The sequence below is a fragment of the Culex pipiens genome, chromosome 3 (assembly GCF_016801865.2).
Source record: "Culex pipiens pallens isolate TS chromosome 3, TS_CPP_V2, whole genome shotgun sequence".
NCBI classification, from domain to species: domain Eukaryota; kingdom Metazoa; phylum Arthropoda; class Insecta; order Diptera; family Culicidae; genus Culex; species Culex pipiens.
The window spans coordinates 98,962,029-98,989,515 of NC_068939.1; the positions used below are offsets into that span (position 1 = coordinate 98,962,029).

The 27,487-nt window shown below is 45.5% G+C and overlaps 2 protein-coding genes across 3 annotated transcripts; one reads left to right on the plus strand and one right to left on the minus strand.

Moving 5' to 3' along the window:
• Window positions 1-1,543: 1,543 nt before the first annotated feature.
• LOC120421383 (protein PTHB1) lies at window positions 1,544-6,153 on the plus strand. Its single transcript, XM_039584579.2, has 8 exons — window positions 1,544-1,943; window positions 2,004-2,101; window positions 2,160-2,535; window positions 2,592-2,725; window positions 2,790-3,678; window positions 3,741-3,930; window positions 5,257-5,432; window positions 5,493-6,153. The coding sequence occupies exons 1-8, from the start codon at window positions 1,552-1,554 to the stop codon at window positions 5,935-5,937; spliced, it is 2,700 nt and encodes an 899-aa protein (XP_039440513.1). The 5' UTR covers window positions 1,544-1,551; the 3' UTR covers window positions 5,938-6,153.
• Window positions 6,154-6,273: 120 nt separating this feature from the next.
• Window positions 6,274-24,555, minus strand: LOC120421382 (helicase domino). 2 transcript variants are annotated; one of them, XM_052711154.1, is made up of 8 exons: window positions 24,349-24,555; window positions 23,897-24,033; window positions 23,648-23,834; window positions 22,347-23,588; window positions 21,160-22,059; window positions 12,440-12,661; window positions 9,880-9,915; window positions 6,274-9,805 (listed from the first exon to the last, which is right to left on the minus strand). In XM_052711154.1, exons 1-8 carry the CDS (start codon window positions 24,493-24,495, stop codon window positions 6,371-6,373), a joined length of 6,306 nt encoding a protein of 2,101 aa, XP_052567114.1. In that variant the 5' UTR covers window positions 24,496-24,555; the 3' UTR covers window positions 6,274-6,370. The 2 variants fall into 2 exon arrangements, with proteins under 2 accessions (XP_052567114.1, XP_052567115.1); XM_052711155.1 differs by having other exon boundaries at window positions 24,338-24,477.
• Between the last annotated feature and the right edge of the window lie 2,932 nt (window positions 24,556-27,487).

A 27,487-nucleotide genomic window follows, 5' to 3' on the forward strand; every position in this document is an offset into this window, starting at 1 on the left:
AATAATACTGTTTCTAATGTAAAAAAATCCGGGGAATCGATTGGTGATGGTTTCATCCACCGCACGAAACGGCAAAGGGTCCATTTTGCCCCAATTCCCCATTTTTCACATTTTTTCTTGAAAATCGGTCTGTATTTAGAGCGGAGGCTTTATGCGGCCTTCCAAAATGCACTTCACTTATGTGAAAATGTCCCAGGAATCCAGTAAAAATAACCACATGCACCGCAAAAATCACCTAGGGTCCATTTAACCCCAATTCCGCTATAAAAGCATTTTTGGCCGTTTTCAAATGTTAGGTCAGATTTTAAAAATCTCAAAATATTTTTATCGTAAAGATCAGACAATTTTACATAAGAATGACGATTTGCACTTGAACGTTTGACACATTTATGTTGATATAGAAATTAAACTGAATAAAAAGATTGAAGAATCACTTTTGGGCCAATTTTCCAAAAAGCAGAATAAACTGCCTTTCACATACATTTTAGTGTACATGCGGTGTGTAAAATTAAGTGTCTTTTTTGACGAAGGTGATGCGATTTTGGCAGTGCGTGGCCGAATGGTTACGCTGTCCGCTTTGTAAGCGGATGATTCTGGGTTCGATTCCCATCTGCTGCAACCTTCCATCGGATGAGGAAGTAAAATGTCGGTCCCGGCCTTGGTTGTTAGGCCGTTAAGTCATTCCAGGTGTAGGAGTCGTCTCCATGTCATAAGTACAAGCAACACACCAAACCAAGCCTACTCCGGTGGAATCGCTGGCGGCGGTTGGACTCACAATCCAAAGGTCGTCAGTTCAAACACTGGGGTGGAAGGTTCCTTGGAGTAAAAGAGGTTTGGGTGCTCTCCCCATTCAAGCCTTCGGACTCCTAGGTTCGAGCAGAAACTTGCAATAGAGATCACAAAAGACCCGGGGGTCGTTAATGTGGATGGTTTGATTTGATGCGATTTTACCATCGGATTTTTGCTGAGTGGTCTCAATTGCAAGATTCCTGCTCGGCTCTAGCCCTTCGAAGGCTTGAATGGTGAGGCAATCCAAACCTTGTTTACAACCTTCCACTTCAAGATTCAAACTGACGACCTTTGGATTGCTTGCCCAACTGCTGACCAGCGACAACACCGATTATCAAAAGGTTTGTAAGGTTGTTTGCAATAATCAAAACAACGAACAAAAAAAATCGCATTTTTTATTTTCTTACTTTTAACATAAAATTCGTATTATACGACTCCATTCTAGTCAAATTTAAATGGGGGATTGAATAGAAAATTACAAAATACATTTTCTCATTATTTCATCCTCGCCATTTTGGCCACCATCTTGTATTTTAAAATTCTAAATAACTTTGGAGTATGTTGGAATCATATAATATCAAAAATAAAGACAACGAAAAAAAAACATTTAGTGATTCCATTATCCGAAGTTAAATGTTGTTGAGGGACCATCCATGAACCCCTCTGCAATTTACATGTGGTTGCATGAGGGAGGCATCAATGTATCCCAAGAGCAACCTGTTGAATGCCCAAAGAGAAACCCGCCATGCGCACGCATTTTCCATGGTAACATCGGCGCCCAAACATTTCATACAGTTTGCAAAATATTCCATTCGTTCCACATTGTCCGTGGTTCCTCGAGTTCTCAAAATGTCTCTGTTTAAAGTTTGTAACTGGTGGAAAACGCAATGTCCCGATGTGAATCCCAATTACGACTCGTTCTCGATCCATTGCACTCGACTGTGCCTCGAGGAGGGCGAAAAAGACAGCATTCTGGTTGGATCACATGCTGGGTACTTTTCGATCTATCAACCCTCGCACAAGAGTTCCTCCGATTCCGCGCTGGAAGCGGACGAGGATCCCCACTTTGACAATACTTTTCAACATTCGGATGTAATTTTGGAGATTAAGCTGAACCTGCCGGTGATTGGGGTGACTAGTGGGAAGTTTACCACGTAAGATCATAATACTTGATTCGTAAAATCCTAAGCTCTAATGATAACTGCACTTTTAAGGGCTTCCAAAACAGATACCAAACTGCACGTAGCGATATTGCATCCTGCAAAAGTCTGCATCTATCAGATCCTGACGATCGACGGCATTGCTGATCATGGTAACCTAAGCTGCTCAAGGTTTCCATTGACCCAATAACCTCTGAACGTACTCCTCAGGTGACCACACCCGGCTCCATCTGCTGTACGAGCACGTCCTCGCCAAACCGGCGTTCTCGCTGTGCCGGGGAAACTTTGGCGGCGTCAAGGGTCGGGACTTTCTGTGCGTTCAACACCTGGACGGAACGCTGCGGTTCTACGAGCAGGACGGCATCAGCTTCGAAGTGACACTGCCCGGAGAACGGAACATCCCGTCGCCCATCCAGTACGTGCCGCGGGTGGATTGCTTCGTGACGGTGTCTCCGGCCTGGGAGCTGGAATGCTATCGCTACCAGGATCTGTCCGAGACGAACGATTCGTTGAGACGCAAGGATCCCATTTGGTCGATGTGTGTTGGAGAGTACGCGTTGGATCTGAGCGTGCATCAGGTGTCGAAGTAGGTTAATTTGAGTTGGTCAACTTGGTTTGATTTAACGCTTTCCCTTTTTGCAGTGGAGAATCCGTGATAATGGTTTTGGGCGAAAACAATTTCTTCTGCATTACGGACACTGGAAAGGTGAAGTTTATCAAGAAGCTGGACTATTCACCGATTTGTTTTCATTCATTTGTAATCGGGTGGTATTGGGGTACGTTCAACTTTGTACTGATTGTACTGAGACCTAAAACCAACTCAATTTTGTAAACCCACAGAACCAGACGTCCGCCTTATGGTTGCCGTAGTATCCGAAAGCGGCTCCCTTCTGCTGTACGAGGGAAACCAGATCGTATGGTCCGCTGAACTGCCCGAAATACCGGTAGCTTTGGGTCGAGCAAACGTATCCGGCCTTCCAGGAGCTCTCGTATCGCTCAATAGCACCGGCCTCCTAAGCGTCGATTATCTCGGATCGGAACCGCATCTGTTCAAAGTGCCTCCGCTTAACTTGGGCCAGTTTGAGATAGAAAAGTGCCAGAAGGAAATGTTAGAGCTGGAAAAGGAGATCCGTTCCGGCGTTGATTTTAGCGACATCGCCGTCATCAATGCGGCATCCGAGCGAGATGTAGCTTTACATGCGTTGATTGACCCTAAACTCGAAAAATGTACATACAAAACGAACAATTCCGGCAGCGATCTAACAATGTGTCAAATGATCGTGTCGGTGAAAACCCGAATCAACCTAGAATTGCTCCAGATCTGCATAGCTCCGGATCCAGCGATCAAGTGCGTCCCAACTACGTTCATGTTCCGAGATGTTGCCGCCGAAAGCAATCAGCGCCTTGAGACGTGGATCTATCCATTCCACCAAGTTACACCAGCAACTCTAAACGTTAAAATTAGCTGCCCATTCACCAACAAACAAGGAATCACACGGGTCATACAGAAAACTGTTACCCTGCCACTGAGCATGTTCGTCAAAACCTGCCAAGCGTCCAAAGAAGCCATTCACAAGGTCACACTCACGATTCACGAGGCAAACGAAGGTCTGGCAAAGCTATTTCCAGAATTTATAAGCGAAGGCAGTCCCCATGCCCTAGGTTTGCAATCGTTGGTCACAGGTAGCAAGGTGACGATCGTTGCCGCGAAGAACACCAATCGGTACAGGTTCGTACAGTAGACCTGACAAACCATTCCTCAAACTCAACGTAATCTTGTATTCCCATCAGGGTCCAGTCGGAGGATTTGTACGCGATTCCGCTGGTCGTATCCGCTTTGGTGGGACGAATCTACCAACGAAACCCGGACACGACGAAGCAAACGCTGCGAGTCTCCATCTCGTCGAATCCCCCCATCGATGGGGTGCTGGAGGCGATCGATCAACACTGCCAGCTTCGTCAGCAGTACAAGAAGATTACTGTAAGTACCCGATGCGTTGGTTATCTCTCCTCAAGAACAGACTTCACTTTCCTATTGTCACCGTTATCTGCTCGGGTTTGAAAGTGTTTGATTCTATAAACACAGAATCGATTCGTATTGTTAGACACAAAAGTGCAGATTATTTTCTCTATGCTTTTTTCATCGATGGGTAAGTTATTCTAGCTTTGTCCTGCTGAATGCTCCAAAATTGCTTCGAGCGCCGCGCACAAACCACCGACAAATTCGCCGCCGTTGCATCTTGCTTACGTCTTGTGTACCCGCCGGGACATGTTCTGGGAATTCCCGGAACAAGCCGCTCCAACCGCATCCAGTTTCTCTCACATCGTTAACAGCCGCGCTTGGCGCATGCTGTTCCAGAGGTGCAACCCTGGACAGTTGTCACACGGATCCCATCCACCTCGCCAGTTATAATAAGCTTCGTTTGCGCTGTGAGACGTCGGATTATCAAGGAAGTAAAACCGTTTCGTTTGAGGTGCAGCAAGAGAAAGAGGCCGAGCTCTGCTCGGTAGGTTTACTATCAACTTTTGAATGTTTGTTTTACTGCACGCGAGACGCGCCTAGAGACGTCGCGTTTGTCGTCGATCAGAACGGCGGGTTGGCGACGGTCAAGGAGTGAACAACACCAGCTCGAGTGGTGGGAGGTGCTGAATCATCAACCTTAACTTCAGGAGAAAGAACTTCGAGGAGCCCCACAGAAACAATCACGCCAGCTACAAATTTGTGGACTTCTTTCACTTACCATGATCGATTATTACAACCGTTCACCAGCTTGTATTTCAAAGAAAAAATGGAAGGATTTGAATTTCTGAAGTGTTGAACATTTCCGGAGTTTAAAAAAAAAAAAAAGGTTTAATGAACCAAATTTTCAGTTTTTGCTTTTTGGGTGTTTTTAAATACCCCTGACTCAAGGCGGTTTCAAAAACACCCAAAAAGCAAAAACTGGAAATTTAGTTTATTGGACCTTTTCAAAAAAAAAAACTCCAGAATTGATAAATTAAGCACTGAAAGAGGGGCTAATAACAGGGGTATTTGACATAGTTTGGTTTAGTTAATACACAAGAGCCCATCGAATAAAGCCCATTTATAACTGAAGATTTGATGTTTTCAATTCTGCAATTGGCAATTTTTTTTCAATGATTGAACGCATTTAGTACCTAATTAAAACTGAACATCAGATGGGTTGGACAAGGCCTACTGCTCAAAGTAGATGTATATAATTAAAATTAAATTCGGTATTTGATGCATTAGAGATACTATATATCAGAGATCCGAGAGGGTTTAAAATCAAGTTTCCTTGTTTTTTAGAACGAACTCGAGGTCCACACCGGCCAAATGCGACTTTTCGAGCGACGATTCGTTGTGAAGCTTCAGGAGCGTTCGCTTCGCGCCCTGGACGGAATTCAAATGTTGCTCAAAAAGAACCATACGGAAATATCGAAAATTTGCAGCGAAATGAAGGCGATTCAAAACAAAATTTGCATGTAAGATCATTTGTTTTAATTGTTTTAATAAAATATTATCTAAAACAATTCTTTTTGCAGCTCCCAAATGCAACTCTCCGCCCTTCTCAGCCTCATGGAAGCATGCTTCGTCTACTCGGACATCCCGGCAAAGTACCTGGACACGGTCAAGAGTCTCTTCACCACCCCTGCATTCGACAGCACCGACCAAAGCTGGGAAGAGATGACGCTGCCCGCGGTCCGGTTCCTCTCCCAAAACGGACCCCTCAAGGTGGGCGGCACTGCATCCACCTCGATTTCGTCCTTTGACGAAAAGTTCATCTTCTCCGTCGAGGACGCCTTCAAGCTGGACCCGTTCAAGAAGCAACTGGTGGCGCTGTACGCGAGGATCGGCGAGAAACGGTCCAAAACGGGCCGCAGCAGCGCCGACTTTGAGGAGGAACTGGAAGAGTTGGACGACGGCGGCGGCGGCGGCGGAGAGAGTGAGTGGATCGACGCGGGAACGCCCAGTGGGTTGCCCTTTTAGAAATTAGTTTTTTGGGTGGTTTTCGGATTGAAAGAATAGTTTGCGGTTTACGATTTGGTTAGGATTGTAGTCTATACATTAAATATTTTATTTTTGTAGATGTGAATACGAATATTTATAAGTTTAAAATACATCAGAAAAGCGTTACTAGGTATCATATTTTCAGAGCTTTTTTGTATCTATTTAGACCTATAAATAAGAGAATTTTTACATGAATCGTTTCGCAAAAAGAAACATACTTTGTGTCCTTGGACTTGGATTGCAAATAAATTAGATTTCTTCACCCCGAAAAAATGATGTTTGAATATTTTGTTTGGATGAACAACAACATTTAAAAACTTTGCGTTATATTTATGTGATTAATCTTAAGTAGCTATCAATACTTCACAAAGATATTAGAGAGATCGCCCACTCAATTCTTCCCGATCAACCACTACTTTCCGCTAGGAGATTGTTTCTTTTTAATCATACTAACTTGTTGCTGCTGCTGTTGTTGCTGCACTATCCCAGAATTGGTTCCGTCGCTTGCCGACGTTATAATCTGCTGCGGTTGGGCTTGGATTTGCAGCACCTGCTGCTGACTGGTGGCCAGCTGAGCTGCCCCTTGAGCAACCGTAACCGACGTAATTTGGTCCTGTTGCTGCTGCTGCTGTTGGTTTGCCGCCGAGGCCACCGACTGGGGCTGCTGCACCGTGACGGCCACGAGCGATCCGCTGGAGGTTTGCAGTCGAACGGGACTGGCGTTTGCCCGTTGTTGGTTTTGCTGGTTCTGGAGGGCCGTCAGGATCGCTTGCTGCTGTTGGGCCGGAGTGGCGCCGGCAGCGACCTTGATCGTGTTGACGACGGTGTTCGACGACGGCACGTGCGTTCGCATGTTGCTGGCGGCAATGGCTTGGGCGGCCGAAGTGGCCGTTACAACTTGAATCGTTTGCCGCTGGTTGCCCTGCTGCGAAACGGACACCGGGATGACCCGGCTTTTACCCAGCACAATTTGACCGCCAGCGGTCAGCGAGTTGGGCTGGGCGTGCCGAATAATCTGCTGCACGGTGACCGTACCGGCGGGCAGATTTTTCGGGCCTTGCACAAACAGTTGCGTCGGTTGACCTGCCTTGCCGGCCATCTGGGTGATTTGGGTCATTTTGCCGCCTCCCTTGCGTTGCTGGGCTGCCAAGATTTGCTGCTGAAGCTGCAGGTGGCGAACTTGGCTCTGATTGCTGATTGTTTTGATCTGGCCGGGTTTCACCTGCGACAGCGTCATTCCGGTTGCGGCCACTGCCGTTCCGCTGGAGGTCTTCACCAACGTCGCAATCTGTTGACCGGAAGTGCCAGCCTGTTGGACTTGCAGGTTTGCCGGGGCGAAGATTTGTGTTTGGGGCAGCAGTTGCTGTTTGTGCTGTTGACTTATGATCTGTCGTTTGACCATGAGTTGCATTTCGTTTTCAGTCACCTGTCGCGTGGTGATTTGCTTCGTTCCGACCTGTTTGATGAACTGAGCTCTCTGTTGGCCAGGCGCCACCTGAACAGTGGCAATCGTGCCGGCTTGACTGGAAATGGTCGCTGCAGACGAGGAGCTGACCGTAGCTACGGACACCTTCTGCGTGACCTGTTGCACCTGGACGGTCTGACCGACGGTTCCCGTTTGGATTATGTTGCCCTGGATGATGGCGGGACTGACCAAAGTTTGCTGTCCGCCAGCCTGCTGCAGAACCGTTGTCGTTCCGGGTTGCCCCGTGCCCGATTGAAGCACTTTGACCTGCTGTCGGATTGGTTGACGGTAGATGTACTGCGAAGTGTTGATTGGCTTTCCTGCACTCGTTACCGTTCCGACGGAGATGCTTTTGGCTACGACGCCAGACACTTGCTGCCCACCCGCCATCGAAAGCCGTAGCTGACCGGCTTGCAGCTGTGCTTGCGTCAAACCTTGTCCCAAGCCGCTTACGCTGACCACCGTTGGGCTTTGCGAACCGGAACGTTGGTGAAGAACCACCTCCTGAAGCGTCCCAGGTGGAGCTACGATGCGCTGCGCTCTCAGTGCCGACGTCGTCAGTGTGGCCACCTGAGGCTGTTGGATTGGACTGCCGGTGGTCATGACGGTGCCGACCGTGGCCAACTGCGCAACGGACACGACCTGCGGCAGCGACTGCGTGGCCAACGTCTGTACGAGTGTGCCCGAGGCTTGCGTGACCGACGCACTGCTTTGGATGATTTGTGGCGTCGACTGGTGGATGGACACGATCTGAGGCTGAGTGAGCTGCACCTGGTTGGCGGACATTGTCGTCACCGGAGAGGTCAACACAACTGACACGTGCTGCTGGGCGTTGCTTTGCGCCACCGCCAACTGCTGTGCGAGCAGATTCTGGTTGGCGGGGCTCGCCACGATTGCCTTCACAATCTGCTGCTGCTGGCTCGGAGTTGGACAAATGTTGACCACGGGTTGGCCGCGACCCGCCTGCATCGATGGTGACTGAACGAGCGTGGCTACCGCAGGGGAAGTGTTTGTCGCGACTCCGCACACCACAATGGTGGCCTGTTGGACCTGCTGCTGCTGCTGCTGGTTAGCGGCAGCGACGGACGTCGCAATGTGCTGCTGAACGTGCGGCTGGATTTGTATTTGCTGCTGAACCTGCTGTTGGATAACATGCGCTTGAGGCTGGCCACCAACCTGTCGGTTGAGTACAAAGATGCCATTAGTCGCCGTCGTGCTGTCTTTGGCGGTTATCTTCCTGGTGAACTCTACCTGCACCGGTTGGGCCACTTGTACCTGTTGTGCTTGCTGTTGCGCTTGCGCTTGGGCCTGTTGCTGCTGCTGTTGAGCGACAGCGGCGGCCGCTGCGGCTTGTTGGGCCGCCGCAGCAACTTGTTGGGCGGCCGCAGCTGCAGCTGCTGCTTGCTGTTGAGCCTGTTGCTGCTGCTGTTGCTGAAGTGCCATCTGCTCTTGGGCTTGCGTCAACGAAGCGTTCTTCTGCTTCTCCTTGGAGATTCGTTCGGCGCGGCGCGTGGCAATCTCAACCGGTGTCAGGGGTGCGTCGTAGCTTGTGATTCCGTACTCGGCCAGCACGGCAGCATGTTTGGGGTTCTTGAGTGGGGGATTCGCAAGCAGTTGCTTCGCTTGGGGCGCCTTTTTGCTGAACGCTAGCTTGATGTTGTCAAACTTTTGTCGCGCCAGCTTGATGTACGAGTTGTTCTGGTCGCCGGTGTAGAGTTGGGCGGTTCGCATCGCCCGGATTCCTTTCGGTGGGGACTGTTTGAGTGGGTTTTTGCTCTTTTTCTGCTTTTTGGGACTTTCCAGGAGTTTGCCTTCTTCGCGTGGGATTACGACGGCTTCGTACCGATACCGGCACTGTTTCGGCAGTCGGTACGTCCTCGAGCACTGGTTCACAATGTCCGCAACGAGGTCCCAGTTGGGGGTGTGGCCGGGGGACACCAGCATCAGGTTCAGCGGCAGTCCCTGCAGGTTCTGGATCACGTTCAGCATCGACATGTCCTCGTGGATCATCCACTCGGGCATTCCTTCCGGCTCGACCAGTTGCTTGACCGGCATCGTCGGCTTCAGGCCCGCCATCGGGAACGGCTTGATGATGCCCTTGTAGCGCTGCATTTTGTAATCCTTGCGCAGTTTGGCAATCTGCGGCGAAGGACGATCGAACAGTGACCGCGGCGCGTAGTAATTGTCCTCCTTGCGGATCTTGACCGGCCGGCGTCCGTCCGGGTAGAAGCCGGCCTCGGAACGGCTTCGCTTGTACTCCTTCTTGACGTAGACGGGCGGAAGTTGCGCCTCCGGGATGACTTCCGTCTCGTACAGAAAACCGAGCGAGTAGTCCACGTAGATGTCGTTGTCGTCCTGGGGTGGCGTCGGAGGGCACCACATCTTTTGGCGGGAGGGAAAGAGGAGAGTCAGTTAAGAAGTGACACAGAAACAAAAAACCAAACAGTTCTACTCACCGGCATCTTTTCCATCGTGTTATCCGATATCCAAATCTAAAAGCAGAGAAAAGAGAAAAAGAGAAAGAGATTTCGATAATTCTTTTGTTAATTTTTGGCGCGTAATTTTGTGGTTTGATTGTTTGAAAGGTCTTTCCTCGCCTGAGTCTAATTCACAGCGCCGCGCGTTTTTTTTTACAAACTCTGACAACATAAAAATTAACAAAACAAATTACCACCTTGCTGTTTCGATTCGATTTTTTTTCTGAGTCGTTTTGTTGAGGCGTTGCTGTTTTTAATCTTTTCGCTAGCCCGCAAACTGCTTGTGGCAATTCAGGACATTTTGGTGCCAGAGTTCAATAGTGTTTGTACAGAGCACGCAAGCAAGTGTTTCTCTTTCTCTTTTTTCTCTCTTTCTCTCTCTTTCTTTTCTCTTTGTTTAGAGCATTTTTCGATACTTTACAGAGATTTGGATATCGTTTTTTTAGATTTGCTTCTGGGTACAACTTTTTGTCCCGTTTTTTTTTAATTTTTTAATGACACCAAAACACTGAAATAAACACATTTTTTTTCGTCGCGCTTGACAGAAAACGGTTAGAGAAAAGAATAAAACACCAACACATCAACGTACGTACTTTTTTCAGTGTACTGATTAGTTTTTCTCAGCAAGGAATTGTTTATTCTATCAATTTTTCATAGTTTTGTTTGTTGCATGATCTGCCTTAGTCGGTTTCATAATTTGCATAAATATCCTAGCGCTTTGAGGATCGATTAGTGCGCGGCGGCGTTGTGCTGATCGATCACAGCTCTGGAATAATGTGTTTTGAGAGATTTTGAATCTCTACGTTTAGACGAGAACTATTAGCTTCTAAGCTAGACCTCCTACTAATGGTTGTTGGCAGAGCACTTTTTTTCCCCTAATCGAATAAATAAGTTTTAATGAAAATGAAAGTTTTTAAACAAAAACAGCTTGGAAATTATGTTTTCAATGAGCAACATACTTGTGTAATGTGGGTCGCCAATATTTACAAAAAAAAAGAACTGAAGCATGTATAAATTGAAACAGAACACTAACTAAATTGTACAACTGCATAATAATAATCACAAACTAGTGAGTAGGTCCCTGTGCTTTACAATTTTCCTGTCCCGAAAAATAGGATAACTTTTTTTATTGCCGTTAGCAAATTTCTAAAATCAATTTCTACACTCTCGCGCATTCTTCCTCGCGCTCGCACAATTCTCAAAGATTCACTCCTCGCATTACTCTACAAATCAGGCTGGCTCAAGCGTCACCGTTTTCCAACGACCCTCCACCACCGTCCGTCGTCGCGCCTCCACCCTTAATCGACGCCCTCGTCGTCCGCACCGCTGGCTTATCAATAGCCAACGGATCAACCTCTTCCGTAACCGTCCCTCCCGTCACCGTCTTCGGACTCTTGGACACCCACCCGTCCAGCGTGCGATTGTTGATCGACGTGCGCAGCGCTCGCTTCAGCTTGCGTGCCTTTGGCGAAGGCGTCCGCTGCGGCGCTGCAAATCCGTCCAACACCTTGGCGTGCTTCAGTTGCACCACGTCGGTCACCACGATCTTGAGCTCCTTGATCGTCTCCGGTTCCGCCACACTGACGACGTCATTTTCCGTTGTCGCAGTCGCACGGGCACTGCACTCCTCTTCGGTAAGATCCGGAATGATCGTTTCCGGTTCGGTCGTGTCGGCGATGACCGCCGCCGACGTCGAATCCGACGATTCTTCGTGGGATGCATTTTCGACGCTTCGCTCGGTGGACGTGTTTTTCCTGCTCCGAGAACCGTCACCGCCACTGATGCGCGGCCGTTTGTTGTACACGGGCAGAATCGGGCTATCGTCCAGCGTCCACAGGTTGATCTTGACCGTTCCGCGGGATCGCGTCCGAGGTGTGCTGTTGACGCCGTCCCCGGGCTTTCCGCCATTGTCCGATGGTTTGTGGGCCGACGACTTGTGCGCCGAAGAAGTATCCGGGTGCTGCTGGTCGTCGTCTTGCGATGAGTAATAGTTGTTCATTTGGTTCGAGTCCGAATCGGGCGCGTCGTTCGAATCGATCATCACATCCAAACTGCACTCGCTGTCAATTTCGTCCACAACCACGGACGTCGCCTCAGCGGGCTCTTTGCTCGATTCGTCACCTTTCCCCGTCTCATCCGCGCCATCCTGCGAGTCGCAATTGCTTGCGTTCCGCTTGGCAGGACTTCTCCTCAACCGCTTTTTGCTACGCTGACTTATGGGTCGAATGTTGTTGTTCTTCAAACTGTCCTTCCTGGATTTTACCACCAAGCTGCTGTTACTACTAACCGATTGTTCCCCGCTTCTCCTAGCCTTCTTACTAACTACAACTCCCGCAGCCCCCGGCGTTGCCGCCGACCTACCCCTAACCCTCTCATCGCCCGGCGACGCAGCGATCCGTTTGCCCAACGGCCTACCTCCTCCTACCACCCCCTTCTTGACCATCACCACCCGGCGGTGGACCAGCTTTTTCCCACCTCCGCCCTTGCTAATGTTATTGTTATTCGTTTTGGGAGGAGAGCTAGAGCTAGATTTATTAACCTGGTTGGTCGCGTCCTCGCGCGAGAACGTCAACAGATCGTTCTCCTCGGCCGTCTGCTGGCGGGCCGCTTCCTCCTCGCGCTTCTGCTGCGCCAGCCGGTTCGCCTCCCAGTCGCGCTTCTGCTGTTCGATCTCCGCCTCGACGGCGGCCAACTGCACCGCCGTCCACGTGCCCTCCGTCTCCTCGACGAAGCGCATCGCGTACCGCTCGATGGGGTTGAGCTGCAAGAAAGGAGAAGAGAATAGCGTTAGTGTTTATCTCGAACATAGAGCGTCTCCACTACTGTGGAGACAAATCAAATTTAACCCCGTGTGACGAGTTTTAAAATCCTAAAGAGTAATCTAAAATCTGTAACCGTTGGTCACAGTTCTTGAACGAACCTTCACTTTTCAATATAATTCCCCAACATACAACACTACACCCTACAATAGAGCATTCTACGTGCGTATGTATTGCGTGTACGTACACGAAAATAAAGTGAGGTTAAATTTTGTCAGCCAGCAAAACCAAATGATGCGCTAGTGTGCGTACGCGAAACGTCATAAAGCTCTATAGCAGTGAAGGGATTTGCGTACCGCTGCAATTAAGACAGGCTCGACAGCGCTGCGTCGAGACTGCATCAAAAATGGGTGGGTCTGGAAAATTGTGGATTTTCCTTCTAGAAAAGATTATGAGGGAGAAGGCTACTTTGCTAGCCGATTGGAAGGGTGTGTTTCTCATAACTCCAGAATTGACGTAAATTCGCAAAAGACGTCGAACCGGTTGGTTTGTGTCTTTGGAAAAAGTAAACCGCTAACGGTTTTATAGCGGAAAACTCCGACAGATGACAGTGATCGCAAATTTTCTGTAAATGCTTAACTTTTGAAAACGACGCAACTTTGGAATAAATTTTGAAAATGACCTATATTTTTAAGGTCAGAAATATTTTATTTTGTTTTGTCCATAACCATGAATGTTCCGTTAATCGTTCAAACATGGCATCATTGACTAACAACGATTTACAATCCAAGTGTAAGTTTTGACTGATGGGGTGGTTTATGACAAACTGATGCTAGTTAGTATCAAGGAACTCTAGGTTAGACCGGGGCCAGAGCTATAGCCAAATATCAAATAATTGATAGATATATTTTCGTTTTTAGCATTTCGGTAGTTATGAGTTTTGAGACAAGCTATTTGAATTTTAAGAGGCATATACAGCAATTCCATTTGAAAAGAGCCAAAACCGAAAAAAAAGTTCTCCGATCGGGCTCAAAATTTTTCTGGGGGTTTTCTTGGCCAAAATAATTAGACCCGTATTTTTTCGTTTGGTCATTAGGGTGACCTACATCGTGCTAGGGTGGTTCGAAAAATGGCAATTTTCGTCATTTTTCGCAAAAACCACTTATTTCAAAAAATCATAGGGCTTTTGTTAATTTGATTTGGTTAACCGCGGTGGAACTGTCAAAAATCTACCGGTGGATACTTATCTACCACAGATTTTTGTGCGCTCAATGTGGTAGATGCTTTGGTGGATTTTTGACAGTTCGAATTATTTCAAGAAAATCCACCGCGGTTAACTAAATCAAATTAACAAAAGCCCTCATATCTCCACGTCATTTCATCCGATTTAAGCTGTCTTAGACACAAAAGAAATGTGATTAGTTTGGCTATTGGAGAAAAATAGTAAGAAGTTTCAAGAATCTAGCTTAACATTTGAAAAAGTCGTATGAAAACTTAAAATGGCGTTTTGGCCGTGTCTGGACCAAAGAGCCTTTGTCTGAAAATATTTTTATCGGATTCCTCGGAAAATTCGAACCGTATAAATACTGAGTTTTTCGACGCGCCAGCGCATAAACAGAAAAATGACGAAATCGGCAAAAAATCAACTTTTTCCACTAAAACTGCGATAACTTAAAAATATCAGCGATGACCTATACATGTTAGGGAACCAAAAGTTGCGCATTTTAATTAAGAAAACCCTAACATGAGGTCATCGCTGAAATTTTTTAAGTTATCGCAGTTTTAGTGAAAAAAGTTGATTTTTTGCCGATTTCGTCATTTTTCAGTTTTTGCGCGTGGCACGTCGAAAAAGTTTTTATTTTCAAAAAATCATATCTCGGAAACGTACGGTTCGACATCGCCTATTTTTTGATATACTATGTGAAATTTTCCAAGGAATCTGATAAAAATATTTTCAGACATAGGCTCGTTAGTCCAGACACGGCCAAAACGCCGATTTAAGTTTTCATACGACTGTTTAAAATGTTAAGCTAGATTTTTGAAACTTTTTACTATTTTATTACAATAGCCAAACTAATCACCTTTATGAACAAAAAAAAACTAATCACCTTTCTTTGCGTCTAAGACAGCTAAAATCGGATGAAATGACGCGGAGATTTGATTTTTTGAAATAAGTGGTTTTTGCGAAAAATGACGAAAATTGCCATTTTTCGAACCACCCTAGCACGATGTAGGTCACCCTAATGGCCAAACAAAAAAATACGGGTCGAATTATTTTGGCCAAGGAACCCACAGAAAAATTTTGAGCCCGATCGGATAACTTTTTTTTCGGTTTAAGCTCTTTTAAAATGGAATTGCTGTTGCATAAATTTTTAATACAAAGGTGCCAAATTGTTGACATAAACGTATCTGAAACCGCTTCAAAATTTACCCCAAGGACGGTCAAAGTTACGCATTTATTTTTCAAAATTACTGTGTATCATTTACCGATGGTCTTTATTTTAAAATTGTGTGAAATTATTTCAAAAAAATATAAAAAATTTAAATAACAAGCCATAGTCTTCACATTTAAATGAAAAAAGTGTTTTAAAATACATTTTACACTAGTTCAGTTGTTTTGCAATCTCTAGTTTTCAAAAAATCTAAGATCTGACAAAAATAAAAATTGTATCGAAAAAAAAGATTTTGCATCGAAAATTTTCAAAAAAATTTAAGATTTTTTAATAAACCCAAACATGCTAAAAATGATTTTAAACGCAGAAGAATGTATTTTAATTTGATTTCAGCTGGTTGCACTTGAATTTTCATTGAAATTTTGAAGTTTATTGTAAAAATATTTTTTTTGCCCCCTGATTTTTCGGGCCAATTTTGAAGGGGGGGGGGGGGGGGGGGGTGACAAAAACTTTTAAAAATATTTGTACCAGCCTTATGAAAAAAAGATGCAGATGATTTGATATGAAAAATTACGATTAAGTCCGCAAACTTGATTTTTTAATGGCAAACTATATATGCGACTTCCATAATGGAGACTTGCATGCAATTTACGTCCGACGTTAAATCATTCACGTCACGACGTCAATTCAAGTGAAAGACGTTTTTAGACCTGAAACGGTTCTTCCACCTGGAAAGTTTGAGGTGGAAATTTTCAAGATTATCCGGATAATCCTCACAAAAACAATTTCAAATATCTTTTTCCAAGTAAGCAAGCATGTTGACAAAGGTTTTGCATGAAAAACATGCGTGAATTGGTGAAAAACTATTTACGTCTACAGATGAACCGGTAACGTTAATTCAACGTTATGGGAACACACCCGAAGGATCGGTCTTTTTGCCTTCCTCACTGAGGTAAGGCTATAATCCTGCTCTGAAAATGAACTTTTGATTAAAAGCTCCTAGACCCACCTTCATGTATACATATCGACTGAGAATCGAAAACTGAACAAATGTCTGTGTGTGTGTGTGTGTGTATGTGTGTGTGTGTGTGTGTGTATGTGTGTGTGTGTATGTGTGTGTATGTGTGTGTATGTATGTATGTGACCAAAATTCTCACTGAGTTTTCTCAGCACTGGCTGAACCGATTTTGACCAAACCAGTTGCATTCGACTTGGTTTAGGGTCCCATACATCGCTATTGAATTGTTTGAAGTTTCGATAAGTAGTTCAAAAGTTATGTATAAAAATGTGTTTTCATAAATATCCGGATCTCAATTATATGCATGTAAACGATGTCCGGATCCATCATCCGACCCATCGTTGGTTAGGTAATTGAAAGGGCTTTCCAATGAGTCCAAAACATTGAAAATCTGGCAACCCTGTCTCGAGTTATTACCACATAAGTGTTATTTATGTACTTTTTTGAAGCCGGATCTCACTTAAATGTATGTAAACTATGTCCGGATCCATCATCCGACCCATCGTTGGTTAGGCAATTGAAAGGGCTTTCCAAAGAGTCCAAATCATTGAAGATCTGGCAACCCTGTCTCGAGTTATTACCACTTCAGTGAAATTTATGTACTTTTTTGAAGCCGGATCTCACTTAAATGTATGTAAACGATGTCCGGATCCATCATCCGACCCATCGTTGGTTAGGCAATTGAAAGGGCTTTTCAAAGAGTCCAAAACATTGAAGATCTGGCAACCCTGTCTCGAGTTATTACCACATAAGTTATATCTGTGTTCTTTTTTTCTGGATCTAAAAAAATGCTGAAATGTGTGTCCAAACCACTCATATTACCCATTTTTGGTAAAAAGTGAGGAAGGCATCAACCACATAGGTGGATTAAGTTAGTTTTTCTTATACAGCCGTCCGTGCGATCAGTCGAGGTCGATAAGTGACAGTGCCGTTCCTTGCGCTGTTCACACCTTGGCCTTCCGGAAGTGGAAGTGCTTGGCGGAAGTTAACAGTCCGCTCGACTCGACGACGTACGGGTTTCGGTCGGTCCAGGCCTATAAGCGCGGAGGAGCCGTTGCCTGCACCTGCACAGTACTAGGACCATCAGCATCTCTGGCGGGGCGCCATAACCACCAAGGAGATTTCCCCTCTCGGTGGGACCAGATCAGCCAGGTGCCGGGTCCGCCGAATACGCCACTGCAACGCCCGCTTGGCCTACCTCTGCGTAACCCAGCCCAGCAGCTCAAGAGTCTTTTTTAAACGTATTCAGTCCGTTCTAGTGTACAGTTCAGTGCCTTGTTGTTCTCTGTTTTTGTTAATTTTAATTTCGGTCATAATTTATTATTTAATATAATTTTGTTATAATAATTAAACAGCTCGAAGATGGAATCCGTTCAGCAACTAATCAACGAAGAGGATCAAGGAGTTATGATTTATGAAGACGCCCCTGATGCAAACTCCGAACTGGCAAATGGAGATGAACAATCAAAAATTGTTATGTATATTCCATCCAATCAGCTTATAAACGATGCCGGACAAGATTATGTTATGCTTGTGGATGATGCACAGAATATTCAACAATTTCGAATTGTTTATGTTGTTGCGGAAACAGAAGCAACCAATATGGAACAACCAGCCGCGATAATCCCGCGTGGAAGCAGTCGCGAGTTTTTATTCCACTCAAGTCAACTGCTGGCACGTTGCAAATATTGCAAACATGATGTAATTATTTTCAACTATATTGAAAGAGAATAGAAATACAACACCATGCGAATGGCATACCACAAGAGGACATGCAAGGAGACCAGATCTGAGAACCCGGGACGTATGAAACTCCTGCTGGTATATAGGTTTCAAATATGACGCAAAATACGAGCAAGGTTTCTGCTTTGTTCCAGTTAAGAGCTTGAGCAAAATCTTTCGTCTCGCGGATTGCATTTATTGCCACAAGAGATTCATCCTTTTTAAAATAAAAAATGATAATTACCTTACCACGATGAAGACCCATAAGGAAAAGTGCCCTCTTGCTCGCAATGCGATTGAAGAGAAAGCGAGGCTAAAAAAATTGCTCTGCGTGAATGTGACATTGCAAATAAACCAAACAGTACTTCCTCGGACTCTGATCAAGAACAATACCCGGAATGGTTTAAAATTTTTAGTCGAAACAAGAATCTGGTAAAGTCTATTTATTTTAAACCATTAAATGTTAACGTAACGGGAAAACGGATTGCCAACTGTATATTTTGTGAGGAAAATGTAATAATATACAACCTAATCGATGGCAACTGGAATTACAATTCTAGGGCGTTGAGCAAACACAAGGCGGATTGCACAGGCTTGTATATGGCAATGGAAGGAGAATAATTTCATTAAAGATAAAACTTAACAACATCAACAACTGTATTATTGATGTAGAATACTTATCCGAGGGGTAGCTCACTTCCGTCTTTACTATGCGATAAAGTACCTTTTTTCAAACCTTTGAGCGTTCGTATAAGCCTTTCCTCCGAACTTTCCACTTTGTTTTTCCTTTTTATACCTTAACGTGGACTATCATCAGCGAGTGGACAAACGGCAAATGAAGAAGACAACCGGCGAGTGGAAAACGGCAGGTCCGGCAATCCGGACTGCAAGTGGCTGAACGGCAGCTGGCCGTTCAGCCACTTGCACTTGATTAAAATGGTCGTAGGTGGTAAATCCCGGCCAGTGGAAGAAGACAACCAGCGAGTGGACAAACGGCAGGTCCGGCAATCCGGACTCCAAGTGGCCGAACGGCAGCTGGCAATTTTGGTCGTAAGTGCTTAATCCCAGTGGAAAACGACAACCAGCCAGTGAACAAACGGCAACTGGGCCAAGGTCGGAAATTTTGAATTTATGGATTTCAGAAGTTCAACAAATCAACAAAAAAATTAATTCCAAATTTATAGAACTGCAAGAAGTGAATATTTTTTCTAAATTTTCATAATTTATTAAATTTGGATTTTCACATCTTTTTTTTGTGGTATTCCTTAGAAATAAAGATTCTTTTTATTTTAATATTTGAAATACAGTGATGAAGGAGCTAATACACTACGGCAAACAAACTCGCACTTTTTGACAGTTTGTCAGCTTTGTTTGTTGGCCTGGATTTGTTTGTACAAACGTCAGCCTGCATACATTTTGCAATGTTTGCGATTTTGGCAAACTGTCAAACACGAAAAAGTGCGAGTTTGTTTGTTTGCGGTAGTATAAAATCTCCTTGTGAAGAAATTTGATATACACATACTGTCGTTCTACGCATAATTGTCCCATGTCAGTTTTTGACGATTTTGATTTTATGCCATTTTTAAGTTTAGTCTAATGTGTACTTTAAGAAAAACACATAAAATCTGGTACTTAGTTCGGAAACTCATCAGAAACAACACCAAGTCTGTTTGTCCCATCGTTGAACTTCTACGCATAATTGTCCCACCAAGTATTTTCTTACACGGAATCATTAGTTTTACTAAGCATTATGCCTTGTTTACCTGCTGTATAGCAAGAGAATCACAAATAAGGGTGATAAACTGCTAACTGGAGCGATTAGGGACACATAGGGCGAATAGGAACCCACGGGACAATTATGCGTAGAAACACAGAAATCGGTCGAAAAATTTCAATCGCGTTTTTCTCAGTTGCACTTTTTTGAACATGGGACAATTATGCGTAGAACGGCAGCATAACCTTCAGAATTTTAAAACTTCAAAATATTAAAAATTAAATACTAAAAACTCAGATGCATAGAAAATTGGAATCAAAGAAATTTAAAATTTGCAATTTTGAATTTATGGAAATCTAGAAATAAGGAAATTTGAAAATTTTAGTGATCAAGAATTTTAGATAGTAGCAGGGGGGGGCAGAATGGCCGACCTAAGTAAAATGGACCAAAAACCATAGAAAAACATACAAATCTGGACTTTTTTTTTTGAAAAGGTCCAATAAACTAAAGTTCCAGTTTTTGCTTTTTGAGTGTTTTTGAAACCGCCTTGAGTCAGGGGTATTGAAAAACACCCAAAAAGCAAAAATTGAAAATTTGGTTTATTGGACCTTTTCAAAAAAAAAAACTCCAGAAAATTTATTAATGTATGAATTCAGTGTAGTAGGCTTATGCTTTGGATGTTCTCTTCAATGTTGTATACTTGGTTGATGAAAATTTTTAGCTTAAAACTATTTTTAAGCCACTGTAAAAAAAAGTTTTTTTCGGCTGCTTTTCCTGGGTGCGGGGCAGAATGGGCCACCTTAGAAAACAAGCCAATTTGTCCAATAAAACTTTGAAGGGAGATAATAAATGACTTAAGGGACCTTTCTAACATAGTTTTCATGAAGTTGGACCACTTTTATGAAAATAGTCACTTACCAAAACAAACATTTTTGAAAATAGTTTTAATATGTTGAAATAAGACACTATTTTTACAAATAAGCGTCAAAACAATAAAAAAATCATGTTGCATTAAACGTTAATTTTGAAGCTAACAGGAGTAAAATAATCCATTTATCTCAAATTTCGCAACATTTGATTGTTTTAATAATTCAGGAAAAGGGTGGTCCATTCTTCCCCCAAGTGGATTTTAATTTAACACTTCCACCACCAAGCCTCTAAATTTTCAACATTTGCGTGGTTTTGTCAATAAATTTACATTTTTGCTCATAATTCGAAAAATACAATGAATTAAAACGAGGTTTTCGGTGTGGTGGTGCTATTTGACTTAATTTATAAGACCCTTGCCTTACTTTTGGTTTAAATCCATTCTAAAGCCCAAAACCAAAGGCGGCCCATTCTGCCCGCATGGGCCATTCTGCCCATGAATTATAAGCAACTTAAGTGAACTTGCTGACGGGTGTAATATTGATTTGCCTTCGTATTTAACTCCCAAGAGCGGAGAATCCCTTAGAGTTGCTAAACTGTCCGAGAACTTTGATAGCATTCAGCTACGCAGATTATGCAAACTGAAAGCGGTCTGGAACGTCGGTTATAATCTACCCAAACATTTAGATTGACAATGCAGCGAAACTTCGATTCAGCGATAGCTCCACCGGTCATTTGGGCAACCCCCTCATAGCACACAACCATCCGCCCTCCCCCGATACTAACCTGCTTGATCAAATTCTGCACCTCCTTTTCGGCCTTGCTTAGCTCGGGTTCCTTCTCCTTCGAATCCGCCGTCGCCGCCACCTGATCAATCGGAATGTTTTCGTCAAACTCTTCCAGCTCGGCAGACGCTTCGGCCCGCGCCAGCTTGGCCGCCTGCACGTCCTGATCGTCCTCGGCGGCGGCCAGTGCCGACTCGAACACGTTGATGGCCGATTTGCTCTCTTCGACGGCGGCCGGAGTGGCGGCTGCGCTGGAACTGCTCGGCGTGATCATGCTCTGCTGTAGCCGTTCCTTGCGTTCGCGGTCGCGCTCGATGACCTCGGCTAGCCGGGCCGACGCGTCCTCCTCGACGTTGTCCACCGAGAAGAGGTCCTGGATGGTGGAGCTTTTGAAGAAGGCTGTGGTGAAGTTGCCGCCCTCGATGGCCAGATCGCCGAGCATTCGCTTTTGGTTGGCTTTTTTGAGGATGTTTTCTTCGATGGTTTTCTCGCTGACAAGGCGGTAGATGTGTACGTCGCGCGTTTGTCCTATCCGGTGGCACCGGTCCTGGGCTTGGGCGTCCATGGTTGGGTTCCAGTCGGAGTCGTAGAAGATGACGGTGTCCGCCCCGGTCAGGTTGATGCCGACGCCGCCAGACCGGGTCGAGAGGATGAACACAAACATGCGTTTGTCGCCGTTGAAGCGCTCCATGAGGAGTTGCCGCTGCTCGACCTTGGTCGTTCCGTCCAGCCGCAGGTAGATGTGGCCGTGGTAGTTGAGGAACGCCTCCAGGACGTCCAGCATGCGCGTCATTTGGGTGAAGATGAGCACCCGGTGGCCACCCGATTTGAGCTCTTTAAGCAGGCGGTCCAGCGTTTGCAGCTTGCCGCAGTCGTACTGGATGAGCCGGGGATCGGGGAACTGTGGGAGGGAGAGAGAACATGCGGGTTTTAGAACAACTTGAACTTCAACTTTTATAGGCGTGTTGCATCACGACAAAGCGTTGCTTCGTAACAAGAAGAGCAACGCACTAAAATGATGCAATTGTGGCAAGGTTCTAGAGGCTTCTCGCGATTGGGCGCGGAAACCGCTGGATGGTCAGTGCCTGAGTTTTGCTCTGGCTCCATTGCAAAAACCAACCCGAAGAAGCGCTTCGGAGTGATCGATTTTAGGAGCGAATACAAATAAACGAAAACATAAACACTCACCAGCGTGCTCATGGCCGAAATGATCGGGTGCAGAATTCGGAGTGCCGGCCGGAGCCCGTCCGTGATCCGCGTGTCCTTGTCCTGTTCGGCGTTGCTGCGCGACGGGCTCGGATGCGAAACGTGGAGCTTGGGTGCCGGAGCACAAACCGCAGGTACATAGCAGACAAAGTTGGCGAACACGGCGCGGAATTCGTGGGCCCTCCGCTCGATCGACTTGCACGCGTTGGGCAGACTCCAGCAGCTGGGGGCGCGCCACACCTGCCGGCACTCGTACGCGCCGCGCACGGTTATGGGAACGGAGTCGGAGAATGGTTCCTCGCCGAGTCGACAGATGGAATCGCGCAGATCTTCGCCGTAGATTGGAGTGGCGTCGCAGCGCTTTTGGTTCATCCGGCCGAGCAGTTCGAGGATCTGTCCGCGTCGGTCTTTTCGCGATTCCTCCACACTGGCCAGGTAGAACTCGGTGCGTGCCTTCTGCTCCAGTTCTTCCGGGGTGAGGTTCGCTGAATAGGAATGGTGTTGCTTGAGTTGCTGAACGATCGAAGCCGCCAGCGTTGAAGAGATCGGATTGCAGGCTGGGGCAGCGGGTTCCGAGAGCGTGCGTTGAGGAGGGGCGGCTGGTGACCGGTTTACAACCGTTAGCCGTTGACCGCTCGCCGTCATCAGCGTGCTCATCACTTGACCTCCGCTGGCGCTCGGCGTGAGGATCAACTGCCTGCCGGCGGAAGTGTGCACAATCTGCGCTACGTGCCCAGCACTTGTTCTATTACTAAGTGTACTACTAATGCTGCTGCTGCTGCTGCTACTACCGCTATTGATATCACATCTTTTACGTAAATTTACATTCGACGACGACGACGACGACGACGCCGAGGCGGGATCGTCCAACGGAATCGTTGTTACTGGGCGTGAGCTGATCTCCTCGATCAGCGGTTTCCTATCTACTATTAGTGAAGAATTTACAAGCGGAACAAAACGCGTTCCTTCAGTCTTCATGGCCGGACTAGTGCCCACCCGTACGCCGCCGGTGCTGCCGATCGTTTCCTGGACGCGCGCGTTCGGCACCCGCACGTGCAGCTTCAGTCTTCCGGTGGGACAGCGCGGTGCCGGCTCGGGCGTCGCGTCAATCTCCTCGATCAGACGCCGCGGCAGGCACAACCTCTGCGACCGGTACGCCACGTACGCGGACAGCGTCAGCTCGAGCCGGGCCAGCGCCAGGTTCAGGGAAGACAGGTCAATTTGCTGTAGAAGAAATAATCAATATTAATACAATGTTCAAGAAGCACAAGTGTCAGACGTACCGTGAACGGATCGTAGTTCAGCATGTTGTACACGAGCGAAGCCGTCTGAAAGCTGATTCCGTCCATCCGGAACGGCGAGATCGTCGGACGCTCCTCGAACATGTTCGGGTGGTTGCAAACCTTCCGCAGCTGCATCAACACGTTGATCACGCTGAGCAGGTTGCCCGAGGCGAGCGTTTCCCTCGTTCTATAAGGCAGAGAAACATCAGTTTAGTCCAAATTCAAAATTCACAGCGAAGATCTTCTTACTTTGCACGGCTCATAAAATCGTCATAGAGAAACCGCTGTCGCTTGGACAGCCGGCACATGACGACGTGCTCGTACTTCTTTGGCATCTGTTTCTCCACCTCGGACTTTAACCGGCGCAGCAGGAACGGGCGGAGGACCTGCGCGAAAAAGGGCGTCTTGTGTTAGAAACTTTACGCGGGGGAGGGTCGACGAAGAAGTCAACATTATGATTATTGTTCCAATTTCCCAACCGAGAGAGAGAGCGAGTACGCGCACACAAACAGAACTTAAACGGGGGACACAACCAGACAGACAATTGAAAACACGAACCACCACTTCCTCCCGCCGACCGCACGTTGGACACAACAAAAACAAACACAAGAGAGAGAAAGAGCGAAAGAAGGAAAACAAAAAAAAAAAAACAAAACGTGGAAATAATAATCATAATATTACATTACGTACAGGTTACAGACCTTATGAAGGCGCTTGATGATTGTCTCGTTGTACTCGGAGTTGCCTTCAATCATACCGGTCATCGGGTTCGAGAACCACTCCTTGAACTCGCGGTGCGACTGGAACACGTGCGGCATCAGGAAGTGCATCAGCGACCACAGCTCCATCAGGTTGTTCTGGAGCGGCGTGCCGGTCAGCAGCAGGCGTCTGGAGGGGGGAAGATAGGGACTCTGAGTTAGCGAAACGATCTACGATCTTTACCTAATGGGTGTTTTAGCACGTTTCGATCAGACAAATGCCTCGATTGTCATCCGGTGAATGGCCAAGAGTCCCTAAAACAGGTTCTCGAGGCCAGTCAGAAAAGTAGTATTTGCGTCATCACGGTGAAACACGGAGCGAGATCAATATCCTCGGGTTAGTTTGCAACAAGTTCCAACAGCCAGCGCTACCTCCAGCACAATTCTTTTTTTTTCTTATGCAAACTGCAACTTTTAAAGAAGATAAGGGAAAATCTCCACGGCACCCTCAAGTAAGTTTCGCTTGGAGCTGAATGGTTTTTGGGAGGTGAATTGTTTAACCCTTCAGAAGTCGCTCAAACGGAAGTAAGCAGGCAAGTTTCCAAAATCGAGTTGTTTAAACAGTGCAAATCAGCAAATTTTATGGAGTTAGGAGTTGGAGTTTAACCTGCCAACCATATGAGAATTTCTCCTATATCAGTCTAAGTCCTTCTAAGCTCACAAGCCTCAATAGTCTTGTAGTAAGAATTTTGCTTACCAATCGCAAGGACGATGGATCAAACCCACCGTGCGTAAGTATTTCTATCATTTAAAAATTTATAGATTTCGTCGCTAACATTTCAATAAGCGCCACAAACATAGGCTTTCCATAAGACATAACGCTTATTGAAATGTTAGCGACGATTTCAGAGCTTTTCCGTTTAGGAGCAGATGGCAATCGTTTTTTTTCTTTTTATTAATAATAAAAGAAACGTCTTTCATATTTCATAAAATTTGAATGTAATTACATCAATAAGTAAAAAAAACTAGGGAGCTTTTTTCGTTATTTTTGATTTCAGTTTTTTTATTCCAGAGCCTAAAAAGTTAATATGTTTGTTTTAAATTTATATTTTTTCAAACCTCCGTTTTTGTGTTTAAAATTTTACAATGAAAAAGTAGCTTTTTCCTTTAGATTTTTCATACCGTCCATGCTCGATTATCCAAAGGCCTCTGAAAAATTTTACTTCGGATAATCGAATCATGAAAAAAAATACTTGTTGTCTCATTTTTGATGGTCAAGCAAAAGTATGGCCCATAGTCTACTCTTAAATGATTAAGAATTTTTTAATCCAAGATGGCGGCCAAAATGACAGGTAAAAAAAAACGAAACTATTGGCACTACGCCCCCCGGGGCATGGCCTTCCTCTAACGTGGGATTTCTGCTCCAGCGCCTCTGACGAGACAGGAGAAACCGGGACCGACGTTTTACTTCACCATCCGATAGAAGCTCAGTGGATAAGGCGGGAATCGAACCCGCGTCTCATAGCATCATCGGGATCGGCAGCCGAAGCCGCTACCCCTGCGCCACGAGACCCATATGACCCAAAATGACAGGTAATAAAGTATTGAAAAACTAACTTAATCCACCTATGTGGTTGGAGCCTTCCTCAAAACAATGGCTGTACACAAGTTTTATCTATTTTTTAGATCCGGCTTCAAAAAAGTACATCAATATCACTTAAGAGGCCATATCTCGAGACAGGGTTGCCAGATCTTCAATGTTTTGCGCTCATTGGAAAGGTATTTTGATCACCTAACCAACGTTGGGTCGGATGATGGATCCGGACATAATTTACATACATTTAAGTGAGATCCGGCTTCAAAAAAGTACATCAATATCACTTAAGAGGCCATATCTCGAGACAGGGTTGCCAGATCTTCAATGTTTTGGGCTCATTGGAAAGGTATTTTGATCACCTAACCAACGTTGGGTCGGATGATGGATCCGGACATAATTTACATACATTTAAGGGAGATCCGGCTTCAAAAAAGTACATCAATATCACTTAAGAGGCCATATCTCGAGACAGGGTTGCCAGATCTTCAATGTTTTGGGCTCATTGGAAAGGTATTTTGATCACCTAACCAACGATGGGTCGGATGGTGGATCCGGACATAGTTTACATACATTTAAGTGAGATCCGGCTTCAAAAAAGTACATAAATATCACTTAAGTGGCCATATCTCGAGACAGGGTTGCCAGATCTGCAATGTTTTGGACTCGTTGGAAAGGTCTTTTTAACTACTTATCAAAACTTCAATCTGTATAAAACTCGATCTATGGGACCCTAAACCAAGTCGAATGCAACAAGTTCGGGTCAAATCGGTTCAGCCAGTGCCGAGAAACATGAGCTAGTTTGTTGGTCACATACATACATACACACACACATACACACAGACATTTGTTCAGTTTTCGATTCTGAGTCGATGTGTATACATGAAGGTGGGTCTACGAGCGAGCATGAGCATGAGCATGAGAGACCACCCATGGTTGTCCTTCTCCGTTGCTGAACAGGACCGTAATATCCCATCAGCACAACCGGTCACACGCTTCAACGATCAAATGATGTTTCCCTTATCAACAGCATGCATGAATGCGCTGAAAAGATAAAACATCACGATCATCAAAACTAGAGTCGGTGCGAACAGGAAACAGTCGTTGGCCACCAACGGCGCCCGCCATGTCAGTTTGTAGATCTCGAGGGGATGGGACGGGAATGTTAGTTAGCACAGGCTGCTACCAAGGGTGGGTTCTATACGATATCCACACCCCCGCGTGTGCCGGAAAACTACTTCTACTTGGGATTTTGTTAGTGGGAAAGGGTAATGGCCAGGATTCATCATAGAGGATGATGATGTGGCCCAATAATCAATGAATTTCGTTAAATAAGGTGATGTATTATGTATTCTCAAGGCAAACAATGCGGATGAGACCATTCCCGGTTATTTGGTGTTGAGTTTAGCATAAATGATTCAATCTCAGACAGCCGGCTGTGGAAAGATAGAATCAAAATTATGTGTGTTTAAAAGGTGAAATATTAAACTCAGCGTTACATATTTACGTAGAGTTGACCTGAGACTATTTATACTTTTAAATTATTAT

Excerpts from the sequence above, each read along its gene's own strand:
- LOC120421383 (XM_039584579.2), top strand. The coding sequence starts at position 1,552 with ATGGTAACATCGGCGCCCAAACATTTCATACAGTTTGCAAAATATTCC. Across the intron at positions 2,102-2,159 it reads CGACGGCATTGCTGATCATG|GTGACCACACCCGGCTCCAT; the intron begins GTAACCTAAGCT and ends CGTACTCCTCAG. Across the intron at positions 5,433-5,492 it reads ATTCAAAACAAAATTTGCAT|CTCCCAAATGCAACTCTCCG; the intron begins GTAAGATCATTT and ends TTCTTTTTGCAG.
- LOC120421382 (XM_052711154.1), bottom strand. The coding sequence starts at position 24,495 with ATGGAGCTGTGGTCGCTGATGCACTTCCTGATGCCGCACGTGTTCCAG. Across the intron at positions 22,060-22,346 it reads TTTCGGCCATGAGCACGCTG|TTCCCCGATCCCCGGCTCAT; the intron begins GTGAGTGTTTAT and ends TCCCTCCCACAG. Across the intron at positions 12,662-21,159 it reads TGCAGAATTTGATCAAGCAG|CTCAACCCCATCGAGCGGTA; the intron begins GTTAGTATCGGG and ends CCTTTCTTGCAG.